Source organism: Puntigrus tetrazona, chromosome 14 (assembly GCF_018831695.1).
Source record: "Puntigrus tetrazona isolate hp1 chromosome 14, ASM1883169v1, whole genome shotgun sequence".
Taxonomy (NCBI): domain Eukaryota; kingdom Metazoa; phylum Chordata; class Actinopteri; order Cypriniformes; family Cyprinidae; genus Puntigrus; species Puntigrus tetrazona.
This window is the reverse complement of record NC_056712.1, coordinates 26,044,289-26,064,288: the sequence shown is the minus strand read 5'-3', so window position 1 is coordinate 26,064,288 and position 20,000 is coordinate 26,044,289. Positions and strand designations below refer to the sequence as shown.

The window sequence follows — 20,000 nt, the reverse complement described above, 5'->3', positions numbered from 1 at the left end:
TAACTACCTCTAAACCCAACTAACTACCTCTAAACCTAAACATAACTACCTCTAAACCTAAACATAACCACCTCGAAACCCAACTAACTACTTCTAAACCTAAACGTAACTACCTCTAAACCCAACTAACCACCTCTAAACCCAACTAACTACCTCTAAACCCAACTAACTACCTCTAAACCTAAACATAACTACCTCTAAACCCAACTAACTACTTCTAAACCTAAATCTAACTACCTTTAAACCCAACTAACCACCTCTAAACCCAACTAACTACCTCTAAACCTAAACATAACTACCTCTAAACCCAACTAACTACCTCTAAACCTAAACATAACTACCTCTAAACCTAAACATAACCACCTCGAAACCCAACTAACTACTTCTAAACCTAAACGTAACTACCTCTAAACCTAAACGTAACTACCTCTGTACGGTACAAGAAAAACATGACAAGCAGATAAATGCAATTCTAATCATATAATTATATATTTATTGCAAAAATGTCGAAAGCAGCACCAAAAGTTAATAAAATTGTTTGATTTTGTAATTATTAGTCACGGCATGTCAGAGAAAACACTTTTTGTGGCACGCGAGTTAAACAATAAATGACAAGTAAAGTAAACTCTTGCAGAAATGTTATTTATTTTAGGGTTTAAAATGAAGTCTTGTCTAACATCATAAAGGCCTGTTTTTGCAGAAATCACACAGAACAGAATAAAATATATCATCTCATATTAACTAAACCGTTTAATAACGCAGTTGGAAACAAGGTCATTGATATGACAACTGAAAACAACTGAAAACAACTAAAAATAACTAAATGAAGGCCGCATGTTCTGTATTCATAAGGATGCATTTTCAGGTGTAGCTAATTTAGTACGTTTAAATGCTGAAAATACGCAAGTATTTGTACGATTAGACACTGAAAACGCGTCCGTTTTGTACGTTTTAGTGGCTGTAAAAACGTAAGTAAATGTACATCTAACAGAACAACGTGTTACGTAAAAGGTATGCGAATCATCATGATATCACGTTGAAACATTTTACGTTTTTTAAATAAAAAATGCATAGCGATTTGTACGTTTTAAACTTTTAAAAGCTTCTAAATTGTACGTTTTAGCATCTGTAAAAATGTACAAAATGTTTTATGCTTGTCAACACGAGCCTAGGCTGGAAATGTGTCTCAGTAATAGAAGTGAATGGGTGCCGTCAGAATGAGAGGCTGATAAAAACATCAGAATAATCCACAGTCCACCAGTGAACATCAGGAGAAGATAAAAGATCAAACTAATCATAAATAAATATATCCATAATAACTCTTCCTCCGGTTAAAAAACATCTCCTGCTGTCTCTCGACACATATTAGTTTAGAGCTGCTTGATCCGAGCACTTTCACCGGAGAAATAGTTAGTATAGACTCCTATCTGAGTTAAAGTCATCTTGATTCCGGATTAGTTTGATCTTTTGTCTTCTCCAGATGTTCACTGATGGACTCTCATTCTGACGGCACCCATTCACTTCCATTGCCGAGGCACTGATGCAAATGCGATGAAGAAACAAGCTAATCCCGGCCCTGAATCCTATTTCTATTACATGTATATATCTCCCGTTAACGTCACACTCTGAAATGTGCTGAGGATGAGTTTCAGCCGCTGTAAGCGTACTTCGTTCGTCCGTAGTAAGCACCTGGTTAAACCAGATTACGGCCGGTTAGTCAATAAGGTGCAGAATTTTGTGCTGAACTGCTTTCTTGAACACGATTGTCCCTTGTTCTCATTTTTGACAGTAAAGCACTGATGTAATCTGATTTTAACGTCTTTGGGTGATGCAATGCGTGGAGTAAAGGGGTATAAACTCATATAAGACTGTAACTGAGCTGTGAGTTTAATAAGTAATGATGGCGAAATTGTTCAACCTGCCTGACCTACTTCGAACAAACCATTTCTTTCTGGGTGAGACGTTTTCCAGTAGATTTCTGTCACAGTAATTTCCCCGGTAAGACGCTAGGAAACCACGGTAACCACAGATGTTGCTATAGCGATTAGTTACCTCTCAAACGGTTATGTTCACCTGAGGACACTCGACCTTTAATGAAATAATAAAAGGGCTGGGATGGAGATAAGTTCACAAGAACGCACACAAACGTTTGGTTTTTATGTGTTTAAAAGAAACGTGTTCCGCATTTCTTTGACCAAAAATACAGTAAAATTGTGAAATATTGTTGCGTATAATCTAAAACAGTGGTTTTCTCTGGGAATATGTGTAATCATTTATTTCTGTGAAGCGCAGCTGTATTTTCAGCATCATTACTAAAGTCTTCAGAAATCATAATAATATATCTGATTATCATCAAAGCCGAAAACATCGAGGTTTATTTATATATTTTATCTTTCAGTATTCACAGGCGGACGCTCGGAAGAACAGCATTCACTTGGATCGATAAAAAAAATAAATGAATAAATCTTATTTAACCTGAATTTTAGAAGGTAATGCATTTCAACAAAAATATAAAGTAATCACTCAGAAAGCAGTAAAATTTTACTGTATTTTTGATCACATGAATGAGCAGAATATATTGAAACACATGCACTTTATAATAAGTTCATGTTAACAGTTATTTTAAATCAATCAATCAATCAATCAATCGCTTTTATTTGTATAGCGCTTTGAACAATACAGATTCTCTCAGAGCACTGAACACAATCAAGTAAGAAAGCGATAGTGACGTGTAATGAACAGATTCAGCACGTCATTTCTGTTCTTAAACGCATGATTGCTAGAAATGAAGCGTCCCCAACTAAACCTCATCCGTGACAGAATGAAGAAAAGAAAGCAGGCTCGTTTGGGCCCAGATCTCCTCTCTGAGGACATAAGACTAAAAGCAGAGGGTTCTTTGAGAAACAGTAAAAAAACCTTTGCACATGTACAGGTTCAGAATAATGCACGTTTTAAAGAGTCGACTCCGAATCACCGAAACGAGTCGTTTGATGTTGAAGTTGTCCTGAGTGATTCTGAATGAAAACGCAGATTCATTTTTCACCAATAGCTGTCTCTTTAACGGCGTTGAAGCCTTCAGCTTTGCGTCACGTTTGTGGAAGCACGAGTCGTCGAGCAAGTACGCAAAAAATAAATAAACGCGCGTTAAAAGCGTCTTAAATGCGCGCCGACCTATCAGGGCGTTACTGCGCATGCGCGCGCGCTCCGTGCCGGACGTGGTCCTCTGAATCACGAGTGCTCGACTCACTGAATCGATGCCTGGATCCGAGTTAATGTTTAGCTGCTCTCGCGGCGCGTGCACGGCGTTCATCACGTACTGCATTAAAAGCCCGGCGTGAAGCAACTCCACCTCAATCATTTATAGACAGAGTGTTGCTCAAACTCAGCACAAAGCAGGCATCGGCTGGAGGTGGACGCCCGAGCGGGTTCTGTGCACTGACCTGCTTTGGTTTCCTGTCTCCAGATCACGGCTGAAGCTCTGTTTAATGCACTTTATAAAAACCTGCAGAGCGGCCCCCAGACGGCCCCTGACACACTGCATGAAGTCTCCTAAAACGCATTCATAATTATCCTATATTTCAAATCTATTCATATTTGTTTGTAGCTATGTTTGTAGAAATAGCCAACAATACACTGCCTGAGTTAACATTAAAGAAATTAGATAAAGATCACACTCCATTAAGAAACGTTACGCATTTTCTAACATAAATATATCAAAACCTAGCTTTCGATTAGTAATACGCATTTCTAAGATCTTCATTTGAACAGATTTTCTCAATATTTAGATTTATTTTTTTGCTCCCTCAGATTCGAGATTTTCAAACAGTTGTATTTCAGACAAATATATAACTATAAATCTCAACAAAGCTGACCCTTCTTTAGCACTTATTTATGCACTGACAGGTAACTTATGAAGTTAAATAACAATTATGCTTTACTCTGCATATTAATAGACTTTTGATGAAGACTGTATGATCTTTGAATGAAAGTATATATAGAATATTTAAAGTGCGTGCACGCATTTCTTCCACTTTTATTGCACTTCAACACTTCTAAGCAGAAAATGAGCGGTTTAGTGCACTAAAAGTACAGGATCATTTTATCAAGCACATAAATACTGTAGCATGCTTAGCATAAAACAGGCATATTTAATATTCCCTAGGGTCTGTTTGACTGCTTGCATTGATTTCTCCATCCGTGAAGAACTTTTTGATTGATCATAAGCTGATTTTATTAATGAAAGCACGTTTATGATGACTCTGTGTCTCTGCTGAAGTCCCGGTTAAAGTCGGATCAGTTAAAGTTCAACAGAGCGTGGCTATAAAGAACAGATTCGCTGAAAAGGCAAATTAAACGCTGCCACGAGCTTCTAGTTTCACACCGTGGATTAAACTGACCATCTGACACGAATGCAGTGCAGCTTCCTGAGAAAACCACCTCTGAATGCTTTATTTTCAGTGTGGTACCTAAAAAGTGCACATGACTTCCGAGGCTAAGTTCACGGCCCTGCTTTTCCGTCTTTTTTCTGTGCAGGCGTTTAACCTTTGTCTCGCGGGACAGGAAGTTCTCAAACCAAGGCGCTTTCTCTGAACGTGCAAAATCGAAACGCAGGACTTAACTGGTTTGCATTAAAAAAAATAAATGAAATAAATGAAAAGAAGACGCGTTTCCCGAAAACTGGTTTCCCGAACACTCCCCCTATTGGTCGTTGACGCGGATAGCCCCGCCCCTAAACCCACGCTATTGGCTGAGCTGGTGTTACTTAGGAATCGTTTACTCTGTCTCCCTAGCAACCACCAGAAGCTTTGATTTATATCCCTATTGATAATTTTAAACATCATGCTTTAAATCTATATCCGGCGTCGGAGAAAGTTACTTTGAAAAGTAATGCATTGCAGAATTGTGTTGAAAAGGTAAGTAGAGTTTTTATGCTTTATTTCTGCTCATCTGCATGGACTAATATTTTTGTCAAAAGTAAAAGCCCTTTCAACACAAAAAAAAAACTTATTCGTGTCACTTTTGAAGTAAAATGTTGATATCTAGATCCTGTTCACACACTCCCAATTTCTCTCAACATGGCAACACATGAGCTCTCAGTCAGTAGGTGTGAAAACTGAATAACTGGCATCCCATCCTTTTTTTTTTTAAAGAAAAAGTAACTTTGAAAAGATATTTTCTTCAAGATGAAAAAGTAATGTGTCACTTTACTAAAGTATAACCAGATTGCATGACTAGTTACCTGTCTGTAGTATTAGTTTCAGAGCAATATTTCTGTAAAAGAAATAGTGTAAATTAATTCGTGTCATTTTTTTTCAGCTGATGGCGAGAGTTTTACTAAACGGGATAAAAACTCCCATTAGTAAAAGAATAGGTGGATTGTAATATGACAAAATAAAAAACAATGCAAAATGAAAGCTGCGGTAGTAATAAAAGTAGAAGTGAAATATTAAACAATACGCAAGTGTTTGAGTAAAGAAATGAAAGTGAAGTTGAAAGCAGAAGGAAAAAGAAGAAGTGGAAGGTGTTTGGTGTGACAGGAAATCAGCTTTAGTTTATCAAGTTGATCTCTGGAGGTTTGTAGGTCAGTGAAGCGCCGGTGAACTCCTGCGGTTTAACAGGTTAGTTCTGTTCTGAATGAGCTCACGACTCAACAGAGGACTGAGAAACACATGCATGCTCTTTAATGCATGCTTCTGTGAAAAACAGGAACAGCGAGCGTTATTCTGATTCAGGTCCTGATACAGAAAGTACAGTGAAATATCATTAGAAGTGAAAGCGGCTGTTTTTTGTATGAACACATCTGAGGACCAGAGCTGCATCTCCAGCATGTTTGTGGAAAGCTGTGGGGTAAATAAGGTTTATTAATTATTGCCTGCACTTAATGCTGTATGTGAACTATTTCTCTATTCATCTGTGAGTCCTGAAAAAATGAAATGCATCACTGTTTCCACAAAAACACTGCCGTTTTCACCACTGATAAAGAAAGGAAATGAGCAGTAAGTCAGTTTTAGGTCACGAGGCGCTGATTATCGACGGAGATTCAGATGAGCATCACAGGAAATAAATCAGAGCTGAACGAATATATATGAATGAATACATGCAGCCAGTGAACAGAAGAAACTACTTACTAAAACAGCAATAACTATATATACACTGACATATATACTACACACACACATATATGCATATATATATGCATATATATATATATATATATATATATATATATATATATATATATATATATATATATATATATATATATATATATATATATATATATATATGTATATATATATATATATATATATATATATATATATATATATATATATATATATATATATATATATATATATATATATATATATATATATATATATATATATATATATATATATATATATATATATATATATATATATATATATATATATATGTATATATATATATATATATATATATATATATATATATATATATATATATATATATATATATATATATATATATATATATATATATATATATATATATATATATATATATATATATATATGTATATACGTATATATGTATATATATATATATGTATATATATATATATATATATATATATATAAGAAACACGTGAAATAAAAAACCAGCAATGAGAAATGAAAGAAACACCAAAGCAGCTTGAAAGCCTGATGATCTTCTTCAGAGCACCATCTTGTGGTTCTCTCTGGAAGTGGATCTCGTTCTTCTCTTCTCCAGTGTTCGGAGGTCAGAGCTCCAGAAAGAGCCTGGTTCTCGCTGCAGTTTAATCTGGAAGGAGTCTCACGGCCAGCGCGTGCAGGAGAGACACGCTGGATGCACGGCTTAAAAGAGACGGAAATCTTCCCCCAGTTAAAGGCCGGAGCTCTGCTGCTGTAATGAGGCTCCCCGTGATCAAAGCTCTAATCATCTTCATCTATACTCTACACTACTGTACTCTTGAGCTCATTACTGCTTGACAAAGGCTTTCTGCAGCTGATTAAGGATTTCTGTTTGCCAGGACTTTCAAGAAAATCTCTAATCTGTTACAACATTTCTCACTTCACATCCCTCCCGACGCATTGAACGCTTTATTCAGCAGGACCCTAGCAACCGCTTCAACACCTCGGCAACCCTGCAGCGTGAAGGAGGCTTGTATTATAAAGACTGTAATATTATGAGTTCATATCTCAATCAATTCGATTTACATTCTGTAAGTTCTGAGTTTATATCCTACGTTTCATATCGCAATTACGACTTTTCTCGCAGTTTAATTTATATTTTGCAAATAAGCTATGAGTTATATTTTAGTTCATATCTCACGATCACGACGTTTTTAACTATTCATATTTTGCAATTGAGTTTAGTTGAATTTAGTATCTCTCACGATTCATATTTTTTGCAATTTTTTTCTTGCAACTATGACTTCTCTCGCAGTTTCATCCATATTTCGTAAATGTATTTATTTAATCATTTTTCTGAGTTCATATCTCACAATCACGACTTTCTTCCTGGCGACTGAATTTATATTTTGCAATATTCAGTTTTTTACTCACAATCCCGAGTCTGTATTTCACATTTTAGATTTTTCTGTTTATAATCTTACAATTCTTTAAAAAAAAAAACAAACTAAGCAAAATAAAACAAGACTTTTTTCTCACAATTGAAGTCATATTTTGCAATTTAATTTTTTTCGAGTTTATATTTCTTTCATGTTTATAATCTCACCATTCTGACTGTTTTCTCACAGCTGAATATATATTTGGCAACTTAGTTTTTTTTCCTTGCAGTTTAGAGTTTCCGCTCATTTCTGACTCTCCTCCAGCGTCACGTCACTCCATCCTTATTCCTCACGATCTCCTCCGTAACTTTCGGTCTCTTTTCGTTTGATTCACACGAGGCCTAACTCGTCCTTTCCCCGGTGAGCTCCTGAGCTCTGGAATGCCGTTATTGAGCTCAGCGGGAGGCTCAGCCTCGTTTCAGGGATTGTGTTTGCCAGCGAGAGAATTCATTTTGGCAGGTATAAGCAGTTTTTTTTCCATGCTGAGGCCAGCTCCTCGACCTTATCTCCGCGGGAGGTACCTACGATGAGAACTATTTAAGACGCCTCGCAGCGCTGGGACGGCACTGAGCTCCGTGGAAGCCGAGCATCTAGACATGGTAGGTCCCTTGATTTCTCTTCCTCTGAGGACGACAACACGCTCGGCTCCTGACTCTGTTTGCTCTCCACAGACGAGCAGCAACCGTTTCGTGGCTCTTCTTCTTCTTCTTCTGTGCTCCAGAGCGTCTTCCTTCAGATTCGAGGAGCTCACGCAGTACGTCAACAGCCACGAAGAGCAATTCGTCGAGGTATTTCTTGTCGGTGTGATATCTATTGCGTTACACGTCTGTGATAACCTCGAGTCCATCGGCTCCAGGGACCTCGTCAGCACAGGGTTATCAGATAAGACTCTCTCTCTGTCTTTGATGGTTTGTTGTTTTCAGCATGACTGTTGATGACGAAAAAATATATGAAAAAAGATTTCATCGTGGCCGTGATTTAAGATTTTTTTTTCCTTGCTCCCTCCATTTAGTAATTAGTTCCTTTTAGTAAATTATTTCTTCATTTTAGCAAATTGTTTCTTAATTTTAATAAAATTTTCCCTTGTTTTAGTACATTGTTTTTTCATTTTAGTAAATGTTTTCTTAATTTTTTTCCCCCTTGTTTTAGTAAATTATTTCTTCATTTTAGTAAATTGTTTCTAAATTAAAAATTTTTTCCCTTGTTTTAGTAAATTATTTCTTCATTTTAGTAAATTGTTTCTTAATTTTAAAAAAATGTTCCCTTGTTTTAGTAAATTATTTCTTCATTTTAGTAAATTATTTCTTCATTTTAGTAAATTGTTTCTTAATTAAATTTTTTATCCCTTGTTTTAGTAAATTATTTCTTCATTTTAGTAAATTGTTTCTAAATTAAATTTTTTTCCCTTGTTTTAGTAAATTATTTCTTCATTTTAGTAAATTGTTTCTTAATTTTAAAAAAATGTTCCCTTGTTTTAGTAAATTGTTTCTTCATTTTAGTAAATTATTTCTTAATTTTGGAAAAATTTAAAAAAGTGAAACCCTTGTTTTAGTAAATTATTTCTTCATTTTAGTAAATTAAATTTTTCCTCATTTTAGAAATAAATTACAAGGGAACAAATTAAATTTTTTCCCTTGTTTTAGTAAATTATTTATTCATTTTAGTAAATTGTTTGACTCTGGTTTAAAAGTGAGTTCAGACTGACTCTTTCAGTTAAATTGTTTCTTCACTCTTTAGTTCAGAATTAGTTTCTTAATTTTCAGGAAAAATGACTGACTCCTTATTTTAGTGAAACCCTTGTTTTCAGAGTGAGTAAATCGACTTTGCAGTTAATTTCAGTACTCTGGTTTTTGAGTTCAAATTTTCAGTTATTTCAGAAATACTATATAGTTCAAGTGAACAAACTCTGTAAAAGTTCAGACTGATAATTTTCTCTAAACAAGGAGTTCAGACTGACTCTGGAGTTCAGAGTGAGTTCAGACCGACTCTGGTTCAGTTCAGAGTGAGTTCAGACTGACTCTGGATTCAGTTCAGACTGAGTTCAGACTGACTCTGGTTCAGTTCAGACTGAGTTCAGACTGACTCTGGTTCAGTTCAGACTGAGTTCAGACCGACTCTGGTTCAGTTCAGACTGAGTTCAGACCGACTCTGGTTCAGTTCAGACTGAGTTCAGACCGACTCTGGTTCAGTTCAGAGTGAGTTCAGACTGACTCTGGTTCAGTTCAGAGTGAGTTCAGAACGACTCTGGATCAGTTCAGACTGACTCTGGTTCAGTTCAGACTGAGTTCAGACTGACTCTGGTTCAGTTCAGAGTGAGTTCAGACTGACTCTGGTTCTCAGAGTGAGTTCAGTTCAGGTTCAGTTCAGACTGACTCTGGTTCAGTTCAGAGTGAGTTCAGACTGACTCTGGTTCAGTTCAGAGTGAGTTCAGACTGACTCTGGTTCAGTTCAGACTGAGTTCAGACTGACTCTGGTTCAGTTCAGAGTGAGTTCAGACTGACTCTGGTTCAGTTCAGAGTGAGTTCAGACCGACTCTGGTTCAGTTCAGAGTGAGTTCAGACCGACTCTGGTTCAGTTCAGACTGAGTTCAGACTGACTCTGGTTCAGTTCAGACTGAGTTCAGACTGACTCTGGTTCAGTTCAGAGTGAGTTCAGACCGACTCTGGTTCAGTTCAGACTGAGTTCAGACCGACTCTGGTTCAGTTCAGACTGAGTTCAGACTGACTCTGGTTCAGTTCAGAGTGAGTTCAGACTGACTCTGGTTCAGTTCAGAGTGAGTTCAGACCGACTCTGGTTCAGTTCAGAGTGAGTTCAGACTGACTCTGGTTCAGTTCAGACTGAGTTCAGACTGACTCTGGTTCAGTTCAGACTGAGTTCAGACTGACTCTGGTTCAGTTCAGACTGAGTTCAGACCGACTCTGGTTCAGTTCAGACTGAGTTCAGACTGACTCTGGTTCAGTTCAGACTGAGTTCAGACTGACTCTGGTTCAGTTCAGAGTGAGTTCAGACTGACTCTGGTTCAGTTCAGAGTGAGTTCAGACTCACTCTGGTTCAGTTCAGACTGACTCTGGTTCAGTTCAGATTGAGTTCAAACGGTTCAATTCAGATTGATCTCAGACTGACTCTGGTTCAGTTCAGACTGAGTTAAGACTCACTCTGGTTCAGTTCAGACTGAGTTCAGACACACTCTGGTTCAGTTCAGACTGAGTTCAGACACACTCTGGTTCAGTTCAGACTGAGTTAAGACTCACTCTGGTTCAGTTTAGACTGAGTTAAGACTCACTCTGGTTCAGTTCATACTGACTCTGGTTCAGTTCAGATTGAGTTCAAACGGTTCAATTCAGATTGATCTCATACTGACTCTGGTTCAGTTCAGATTGAGTTCAGACTGACTCTGGTTCTGCTGAAGCCGGTATATTCGGTCTGTTTCAGACTCTGAGGCAGTGGATCTCTGTGGAGAGCGACTCCAGCGATGTTACGAAGAGATCCGACCTGCACCGAATGATGGACATGACGGCCGAGAAACTCAGACTCATCGGAGGACGCGTGGAAATGCTGGAAATCGGGACACAAGCGGTCAGAGAATTAGACTTCTTTTAGAATTAGAGAACACCTCAGCTGTTAAAGTGCCCCTATAATGGGGTATTAAAGGATTATATTTTGATTTTGAGAGTCTCCAACAACAGGTTAACAAGCATGCAAGGTCAAAAAACACTTTCTTTGTTTTATAATATGCATTTATTTTTACATGACTTGCTCAACGACTCACAAAGTGGTTCATTCAATAATTCCTTGATAAGATGAATTCCTTTAAAGTGTCCCTGTCATGGAATTTAGAAAATGATCTGTAATGAGTGTGAAACAGCTCTAGGCGAATGAATACATCCCGAAATGTTTTACATCTGAAAGTGCTCCGCGTATGAAGCTACTGTCTCTAAAAAGAACGAGTCGACTCTGAATCACTGAAACGAGTCATTTCTAACATTTCTAACGTTTCACACTGACGTAATGTTCATATTAGCGTGTAGCAGAACACTTGTCAGTCTTTTCTTGTTGGTCTGAATAAAAATGCAGATTCATTCTTCACCACTAGGTGCTGCTTTTCCAGCGTTAAAAGCTCACACACACTGCTTTGAATTAAATCGTTAATCGTTGGAAAATTAATTACTGAATGAACAGCTGTTGTTGAGCAAGTCAGGTAAAAATAAATGCATATTATAAGAAACTGAGGGTGTTTTTGACCTAGCATGCATGTCAACCTGACTCCAGAAACCAAAATATGATTCACTGATTCATTGGTTCAGAGTCGACTCTTTCTTTTTAGACACAATAACTTTATACACGGAGCACTTTCAGATGTAAAACTTTCCGTGACGTTTCCAGAGCTGTTACACATTGCATGAGCTTATCTATTATATTAACCGATCCTGGGTCACTTTAAGTTAACGTGCTGACCGTGTCTCGTACAGCTGGTCAACGGAAGCAGCATTGATCTTCCTAAAGTGGTCACGGCTCAGTTTGGGGACGATCCCAGCAAACGAACCGTCTGTGTTTACGGTCACGTGGATGTCCAGCCGGCCAGGAGAGAGGACGGATGGGCCACAGACCCGTACCAGCTCACAGATATCGACGGTAACCCTGTGAAGAATACAGAGAGGAGTCAGAGGCTCAAGAGGGACTTGTTAATAGATACATTTAAATAGTTTTGTTAATATTTAGTCATTTTGTTGGGGTTTTAGACTTTTTATCTATATGCAATAGGAAACTAAATATGTCTGTAGTTTTTTTATCAGTTTTTCTATTTTGTGCACTAATTTTATAAATAATATTACGTTTTTATCTTTTAGCATTTTAGTACTCCAAAAATGTGAAATTTTGCAACTAATAGAAACAAAATAAGTTTATTTGTGAAATGTAAAAACTAAAAATAAAATTATATGTATATTTTTATTATTTATAATTTATTTATTAAGCATTTTTATTTTATTATATTTTATTTTAATATTTTTTTTCAAGTAACATACATTTTTAGGCTGAAATGAATATGTTTATAGATTTTTATTCGTTGATTTATTTTATTTTTATTTAATATCTTATTTTTAATACCTTATTGAAATTCAGTATTTTTTAGATTATTTTTATAAAAATGTATAAATGTATATTTTTGGCCCGTAACAGTTAATTGCATGTTTTTAGCTTCATTTTTAAAACTGAAATAGCATAAATAAACACTTTCACCATCACCATGATCATTTTGCAACAAGACATTTTGCAAAAGCAGATATTATCCTCGAGAGCCTTTCTGGCCTGGAGGAAAAGATACGATTATTTCGTTTGTAGGAAATCTCTACGGAAGAGGAGCGTCTGATAATAAAGCTCCGGTTCTGGCCTGGATCCATACGGTGGAGGTCTACAAAGCCCTGAACATCGTAAGACACGCGCAGCTAAAGAAACGCAGCGGCTTTAACGCCGAGCTTGTGATCAGGGTTCTCCTCCTGTGTTGGTCAGGATCTGCCGGTGAACGTCAAGTTCATCATCGAGGGGATGGAGGAGACCGGCTCCAACGGCCTGGACGCTCTGATAGTGGCTCAGAAAGACTCGTTCTTCTCAGACGTGGATTATATCGTCATCTCTGACTGCGTGTGGCTCAGCAAGCGTCCGGCGCTGACCTACGGCACCAGAGGAAACTGCTACTTCTTCGCCGAGGTCCAGATGCGTTCACTTCACACACGTGCATGTGCTTTATGCTAAAAATCATGTTGCAGGTCAGATGGACGTTAGTTAGATGCAATACAATTTTGCCGGAAATCACACCATAAAAAAACGGATAAAAACAATAAACGTTAATAACGTCATAAAATGACAAATAATAATAATTTGGAAAAATGTATTCTGTGTGATCTCCTGAAGCACAACGGGATTAGTTCAGGGTTACTACAGGTAACTAAAACTAAAGAAATAATTAAAAACAGACAAACGAGCAAATAAACTAATTTCATCACCTGAAATAAAATACAAAAAAATATGTCCGAAATAATTAATATTAATATTATCATTATTTATTAATTGGTTGTCGTTGATAAAAAATATGATATTTTAAAGTAAAAAGTAAAAAAATATGCACAAATAAAAAAAGTGATATTTTAAAGTAAAAAGTAAAAAAATATGCACAAAAAAAAGTGATATTTTAAAGCAAAAAGTAGAAAAATGCACAAATATAAAAAGTGATATTTTAAAGCAAAAAGTAGAAAATATGCGTAAATTTAAAAATTATATTTCAAGGGAAAAAGTACAAAAGTGTGCAAACAATAAAAGTGATATTTAAAAGTAAAAAAAGTGTGCAAACAATAAAATTTATATTTCAAAAAAAAATTAGAAAATAAAAATAAAAAGTGATATTTTAAGGCAAAAAAGTAAAAAATATGCATGAGCAATAAAAGTGATATTTCAAAGTAAAAAAGTAAAAAATAGCGGAAAATAAAAATTATATTTCAAGGGAAAAAAGTACAAAAGTGTGCAAACAATGAAAGTGATATTTAAAAGTAAAAATATGTGCAAACAATAAATTTATATTTCAAAGTAAAAAAAGTAGAAAATACAAAAGCGATATTTCAAAGTAAAAAAAGTACAAAAGCAAACAATAAAAGTGATATTTCAAAGTAAAAAGTAGAAAATATGCACAAATAAAGCGATATATATATATATATATATATATATATATATATATATATATATATATATATATATATATATATATATATATATATATATATATTTAGATATAGATAGATAGATAGATAGATAGATAGATAGATAGAAATAAAATTTACAAAAATAACAGAAAATATTCTATTTAAAACTATTTAAAACACATAAACTTCAGTGGCTGAAAGCAAATGTAAACAGTTTAAGAAACTAAATAAAAGTAGGTTTAGGTTTTAGTACAGTAATGAGACTCGCGGGTGGTTTAGATGTCTCTGTGCCGCTGACGCAGGTCGAGGGACCGAAGAAGGACCTGCACTCGGGGCTTTACGGAGGAACGGTGATAGAGCCCATGACGGACCTGATCGGCATCTTAGGTGCTAATTAAACCCTCGCTCTTTCCTGCCCCAGACGTTCCAGACCTAAACATGGCCCTTGTTCCTCAGATAAACTGATCAGCCCCAGCGGGAAGATCCTGATCCCCGGCGTCCGAGAAGCGGTGGCTCATCTGTCCGACGAGGAGTGGAAGACGTACCAAGACATCGAGTTCGACCTCCAGAGCTTCCAGAGCGAGATCGGCCTGAGCCAGCTCATGTACAGCAACAAGGTCCTCAGAACACTTCGTTTATTCACCTTAGCTTTCTACGCTTGAGTTGGTCTCTTTTGTAAAGTTGAGTCAAGTCCAGCTTTATTTAGAAATAAAAGAGGAGTAACTTTGTTGCAATTTCATTTCAATTAAAGTATTATTACTTTTTGCTTTCAGTTTGTTTTAGTAAAAGTTCAGCTAAACGAAAACATAGCTTTGATGGTTACATTTGTTTACATTTTATTTGAAGTAACCAGAATGTTTTTTACGTTTTTTTTCTTGTCGTTTAGTGCTAAACGTTAAACTAAACGAAACCCATGTGTTGCCTTGGTAACTGACTTTTATTTTACTTTATTTCAAGTCACAAAAAAGTTTTGCATGGTTTTAGTTTTAGTTATTTTAGTTATCTTTTATTACTAAAACTGTATTTTGGTACCAATCGATAACTAAACGACTAACTGAAAAACAAAAATTATTTTAGTTTATTACTAAACAAAAAACAAAAACGATAAATGCTGCCCTGTCAACTAAACGACATAAAAAAGTACAATAAAATAATACCTTTCTTATTTTATTTCAGTTAAAGTTTATTTTATTTCAAGTAACATTTTCCATTTTAGTTCATTAAAACTCCGTCTGTAACTTAAGTGTTTATTTTAAATGTATTTTTATTGTCGAAATGTGATCATTTTTTCCCTTAAAAGTAAACGCCACAGAAGAACCATTTTTGGTTCCACATTCGGTCAAAGGTTCTCTTTCTTACCTTTTTAAGAACCGCTTACCATCTCTGTTTCACCAAAGCTGTGGCGAAAGAAGGTTCTCTAGACGGTTCTTACCTAGAAGGTTCTTCCACGGCAGATATTTGTAGTACAGTAAAAGATGGCAGCTTTTAAAGAACAGTTCCTCGCTTCCTCAATGTTCCAGCTCTGTTGTGTTGTTCTCCGTCTGGGCTCCATCAGGTGGATCTTCTCGCCCATCGCTGGCGTCACCCGACCGTCTCCATCCACGGCATCGAGGGCGCCTTCTCCTCGCCCGGCACCAAGACGGTCATCCCGGCCAAAGTCATCGCCAAGTTCTCCATCCGCCAGGTTCCTAACATGGACCCGGCCGTGGTGGAAAAACAGGTGAAGATAAAGCGGTATCTTACCGTTCACTAAACTCCAGTAAAAACCAAGATAAAAATTTGCCCTCTCGCGATTATAACGACAGATGTGACGAATATATCACTAAATGAAGAACTCCTCGTACGGTTGGGAACTGATTCGGGCAAAACAGTAATATACCGTTTACTTAAACCCAACGAAGATATTAGTTATCGACATGCAATCCACAAATTAACTTTGTAACGCGGTCGAGTCGTTGAAATGTGACTCGGTGTGGCTATATATCACAGAATGATTGTATTATATAAAGGCTATATCGATTAATAAAGGCTATGAAGATAGCTTGAAGAGCGCTGATAAATGAAACATTTTGCGCAATCGTATTTTTATTGTCGTGACGTTTGATCAGTTAAAATGTCTCTGTTGTGCGTTTTATTCGGCGATAACTGGATCCCTCTATATTTCGGATTTCATTGAACTATTTCTGTAGCTCATGGTTTCTTTGAAGAGCGCCCTCTGGAGTCTGGTATGAATTAAACGTTACCCGTGTACGCCGTAATAACCCTATTTCAGGTCAAATCAAGCTTTTCTCTAAAGAATTATCATCGTTGACATTATCGTAATAAATACCAGAAATACCAGTGCATTTTTCCCGTCTTTAGTAGAAATGGCTGTCGTGTTATAATCGGTGCTTTTGAACCCCAGGTGACCGATTACTTGCATTCGGTGTTCGCGAAGCGCAAGAGTCCCAACAGACTCAACGTCACGATGGTCATCGGGGCCAAACCTTGGCTGGCCGACCCCAAACACCCGCTGTACGAAGCTGGAAGAGCAGCGGTCAAGACAGGTCAGAAATCAGAAGGGAAATTGCACACCATGCAATATTTATTGCTATTTTAACAGTGCTATTGAGACACTGCTATATTTTTACTACTATTTTGACATTGCATGTTTTTGCTATTTTCATTCGTTTTGTTTTTTTTCAGTTATTTTTTCACTAAATGTTAAACTACGTAAAAAATGAGAAATACTGCCGAGGCAAGTACCTGGAATAAACTATATTTTTATACATGAATTTTATGATCTTTTCTTGTAGTTGATTAGGAAAATACAATAAAGATGTTAAAAATGTCTTAATGTTTTAAAGTTTTAGTTACCTATAATAATATTTTTTAAAGATTTCGATATAAAGTGACAAACTACAAAAGTCTGCAAACAAAAAAGTGACAATTCAATTTAAAAATACAAAAGTGTGCAAATAATAAAAGTGATATTTTAAAGTAAAAAAGTAAAAAATATGTGCAAACAATAAAAGTGATATTTTAAAGTAAAAAAGTAAAAAATATGCGCAAATAAAAAAAGTGATATTTTAAAGTAAAAAAGTAAAAAATATGCACAAATAAAAAAAGTGATATTTTAAAGTAAAAAAGTAAAAAATATGCACAAATAAAAAAAGTGATATTTTAAAGTAAAAAAGTAAAAAATATGCGCAAATAATAAAAGTGATATTTTAAAGTAAAAAAGTAAAAAATATGCGCAAATAATAAAAGTGATATATTAAAGTAAAAAAGTAAAAAATATGCACAAATAAAAAAAGTGATATTTTAAAGTAAAAAAGTAAAAAATATGCGCAAATAATAAAAGTGATATTTTAAAGTAAAAAAGTAAAAAATATGCGCAAATAATAAAAGTGATATATTAAAGTAAAAAAGTAAAATATATGCGCAAATAAAAGTGATATTTTAAAGTAAAAAAATATGCGCAAATAAAAAAAGTGACATTTTAAGGGGAAAAAAGTACAAAACAATAAAGGTTATATATTAATATAGAAAAGTACAAAACAAACGAGCACAAAAAAAGTGATATTTCAAGTAAAAAAAAACTGAAGTGCACAAAATTGCAGGTAAATATCGTTTTACTTAAAACAAAGATGAATTAAAATAAAATATGATTTGTACTTAAGATGACTTATTTGAGCGACCAGCCGAAATGTTGTCTCACAGAGCTGTAAAGTGTTGTTTTTCTCAGTGGATGTTGTTTGGAGCGTGTGAGCAGGACTGATGTGTCTCGCAGTGTTTGGCGTGGAGCCGGACCTGATCCGAGAGGGAGGCACGATCCCCATCGCCAGGACCTTCCAGGACGTCACGGGGAAGAGCATCATCATGCTGCCCATCGGAGGCTTCGACGACGGCCTGCACTCACAGAACGAGAAGATCAGCAGGTCCCTGGAGCTTCTTGATCTGCTGCACGGCTTCTCTTCACGCTTTCGTTCACTGTTTAACGTCTTATGTTTCAGATACAACTACATCGAGGGAACCAAGCTGTTCATCGCCTACCTGCATGAAGTGTCTAAGATCAAGAAGTACTGATGTGAAGATCTCTGGAACGAACAAGCAGCTCCATTACTACTAACACACATATACGTCAAATTAAAGTGTTTTGCAATGCATGTGCGTGGCTTTGTTTGCTTGAACTCGAGAGGCTGCGTTTATTCACTTGGGTATGTCTAGTGACTTCTATTTTGTAATTCTGCCTTTTGCTGAAACAGGAAATGCCTTGAGAACATGTTAAGGTTGCCAGATATTCCCTTAAAGCACGAACGTTATTTGAGTGGTACTTTAAAAAAATAAAACTAAATATTTATTGTAATCGATATGAATTAAATCATATGAAGTGCACAGTATGACACTTTGACAAGTTTTCAAAATAATGCAATTCAACATTTTTTTATAATTTATGCTGCATTTATACACCATTTTTTTTAAATAATTTGATCCAAAATGCAGCAAAATCAGTAATATTGTAAAATATTTGAATATATTTTAAAATTTAATTTATTCCTCTGAATTGTTCATCATTATTCCAGCCACATAATTCTCCAGAAATCCCTCCAATATTCTGATTTGCTGTTGAAAACGGCAGAGTAGATTTTCTCCAGTTTTTAATGAATAAAAAAGTTCAGAAGAAGGGCATTCACCTGTAATAAAAATTATATTTTGGGACATAAATACATTTATCATCACTTTCCATCCATTTAAAGCACCCTTGCAAAATAAAATTATTACTTTCTATAATATTTAAAATAAAAATAATTATATAAATTATAAAATAATTATATTTTATATATTATTTGAAATAATAATAATAATAATAATAATAATAATAATAATAATAATAATAATAAATGATGCTCTAAGCCTAATTTAAGTTACAATTAGTTTTAGGGTTATATTTGTTTTATATATATATGTATATGTATATATATATATATATATATATATATATATATATATATATATATATATATATATATTTTTTTTTTTTTTTTTTTTTTTTTTTTTGCAAATACAAACCCTATTTTATGTTACATTTCATGTCAATCTCATATCGTTTTTTATATATTATTTATAGTATGTATTATTATGAGCATTAATCAGCATATTAGAAGGATTTCTGAAGAATCATGTGACACAGCGGTTATCTTAAATAGTAAAACTGTTTCACAAGATTACTGTTTTGCTTGATGAAAAATCTTTTGATCGTTAGTGTAGGTTAAAAAAAATAATGTCCCAGAATCAAATTTCGCCGGAGAGGCGCCCCGCTGCGTTCGCGCGGATCTGGCAACCCGCGCTGTCAGCCCTCGGTCGAGGAAGCCGTTTAGTAATGTGGCTTCAAAGCCCCACCGATGCCTCGCCACGACTAGTCGTTTATTAGCCGTGCTCACCACTCGGCGGCCTGGTTAAAGCGCTCCGATCGATTGCTGAAAGCGCGGCCGGGTTTTCGGCGTAAATCTCGCGAGGTCGAGCCGCGCGGGGAAAAGGCCGGAGCGACTCTGAGGTAAGACGATGTTTCTCACGCTCCACCGATGCGCGCCGCTCAAATGTGTCTAACTTCATCCAAACCTCGCTTTAAACGCTCTGTAACCAGCAGCGAGTCGCTGTCCTCCTCCACAAGTGTCTGCTTTTGTGTGAAAGTGGAGTTTTGAGGCGTCGCTAGTCGGCTAATGCTAGTGTTGTTTATGTTTTGGTGATCG

The 20,000-nt window shown here is 35.7% G+C and overlaps 1 protein-coding gene across 1 annotated transcript; it reads left to right on the top strand.

The window, feature by feature from the left end:
- The first annotated feature begins 8,024 nt into the window (after positions 1-8,024).
- On the top strand, positions 8,025-18,416 carry cndp1 (carnosine dipeptidase 1). The gene is made up of 12 exons (XM_043257683.1): positions 8,025-8,175; positions 8,248-8,364; positions 11,009-11,152; positions 12,046-12,208; positions 12,917-13,005; positions 13,085-13,282; positions 14,571-14,655; positions 14,725-14,885; positions 15,824-15,988; positions 16,673-16,814; positions 18,041-18,188; positions 18,264-18,416. The coding sequence occupies exons 1-12, from the start codon at positions 8,173-8,175 to the stop codon at positions 18,334-18,336; spliced, it is 1,488 nt and encodes a 495-aa protein (XP_043113618.1). The 5' UTR covers positions 8,025-8,172; the 3' UTR covers positions 18,337-18,416.
- Positions 18,417-20,000: the final 1,584 nt, after the last annotated feature.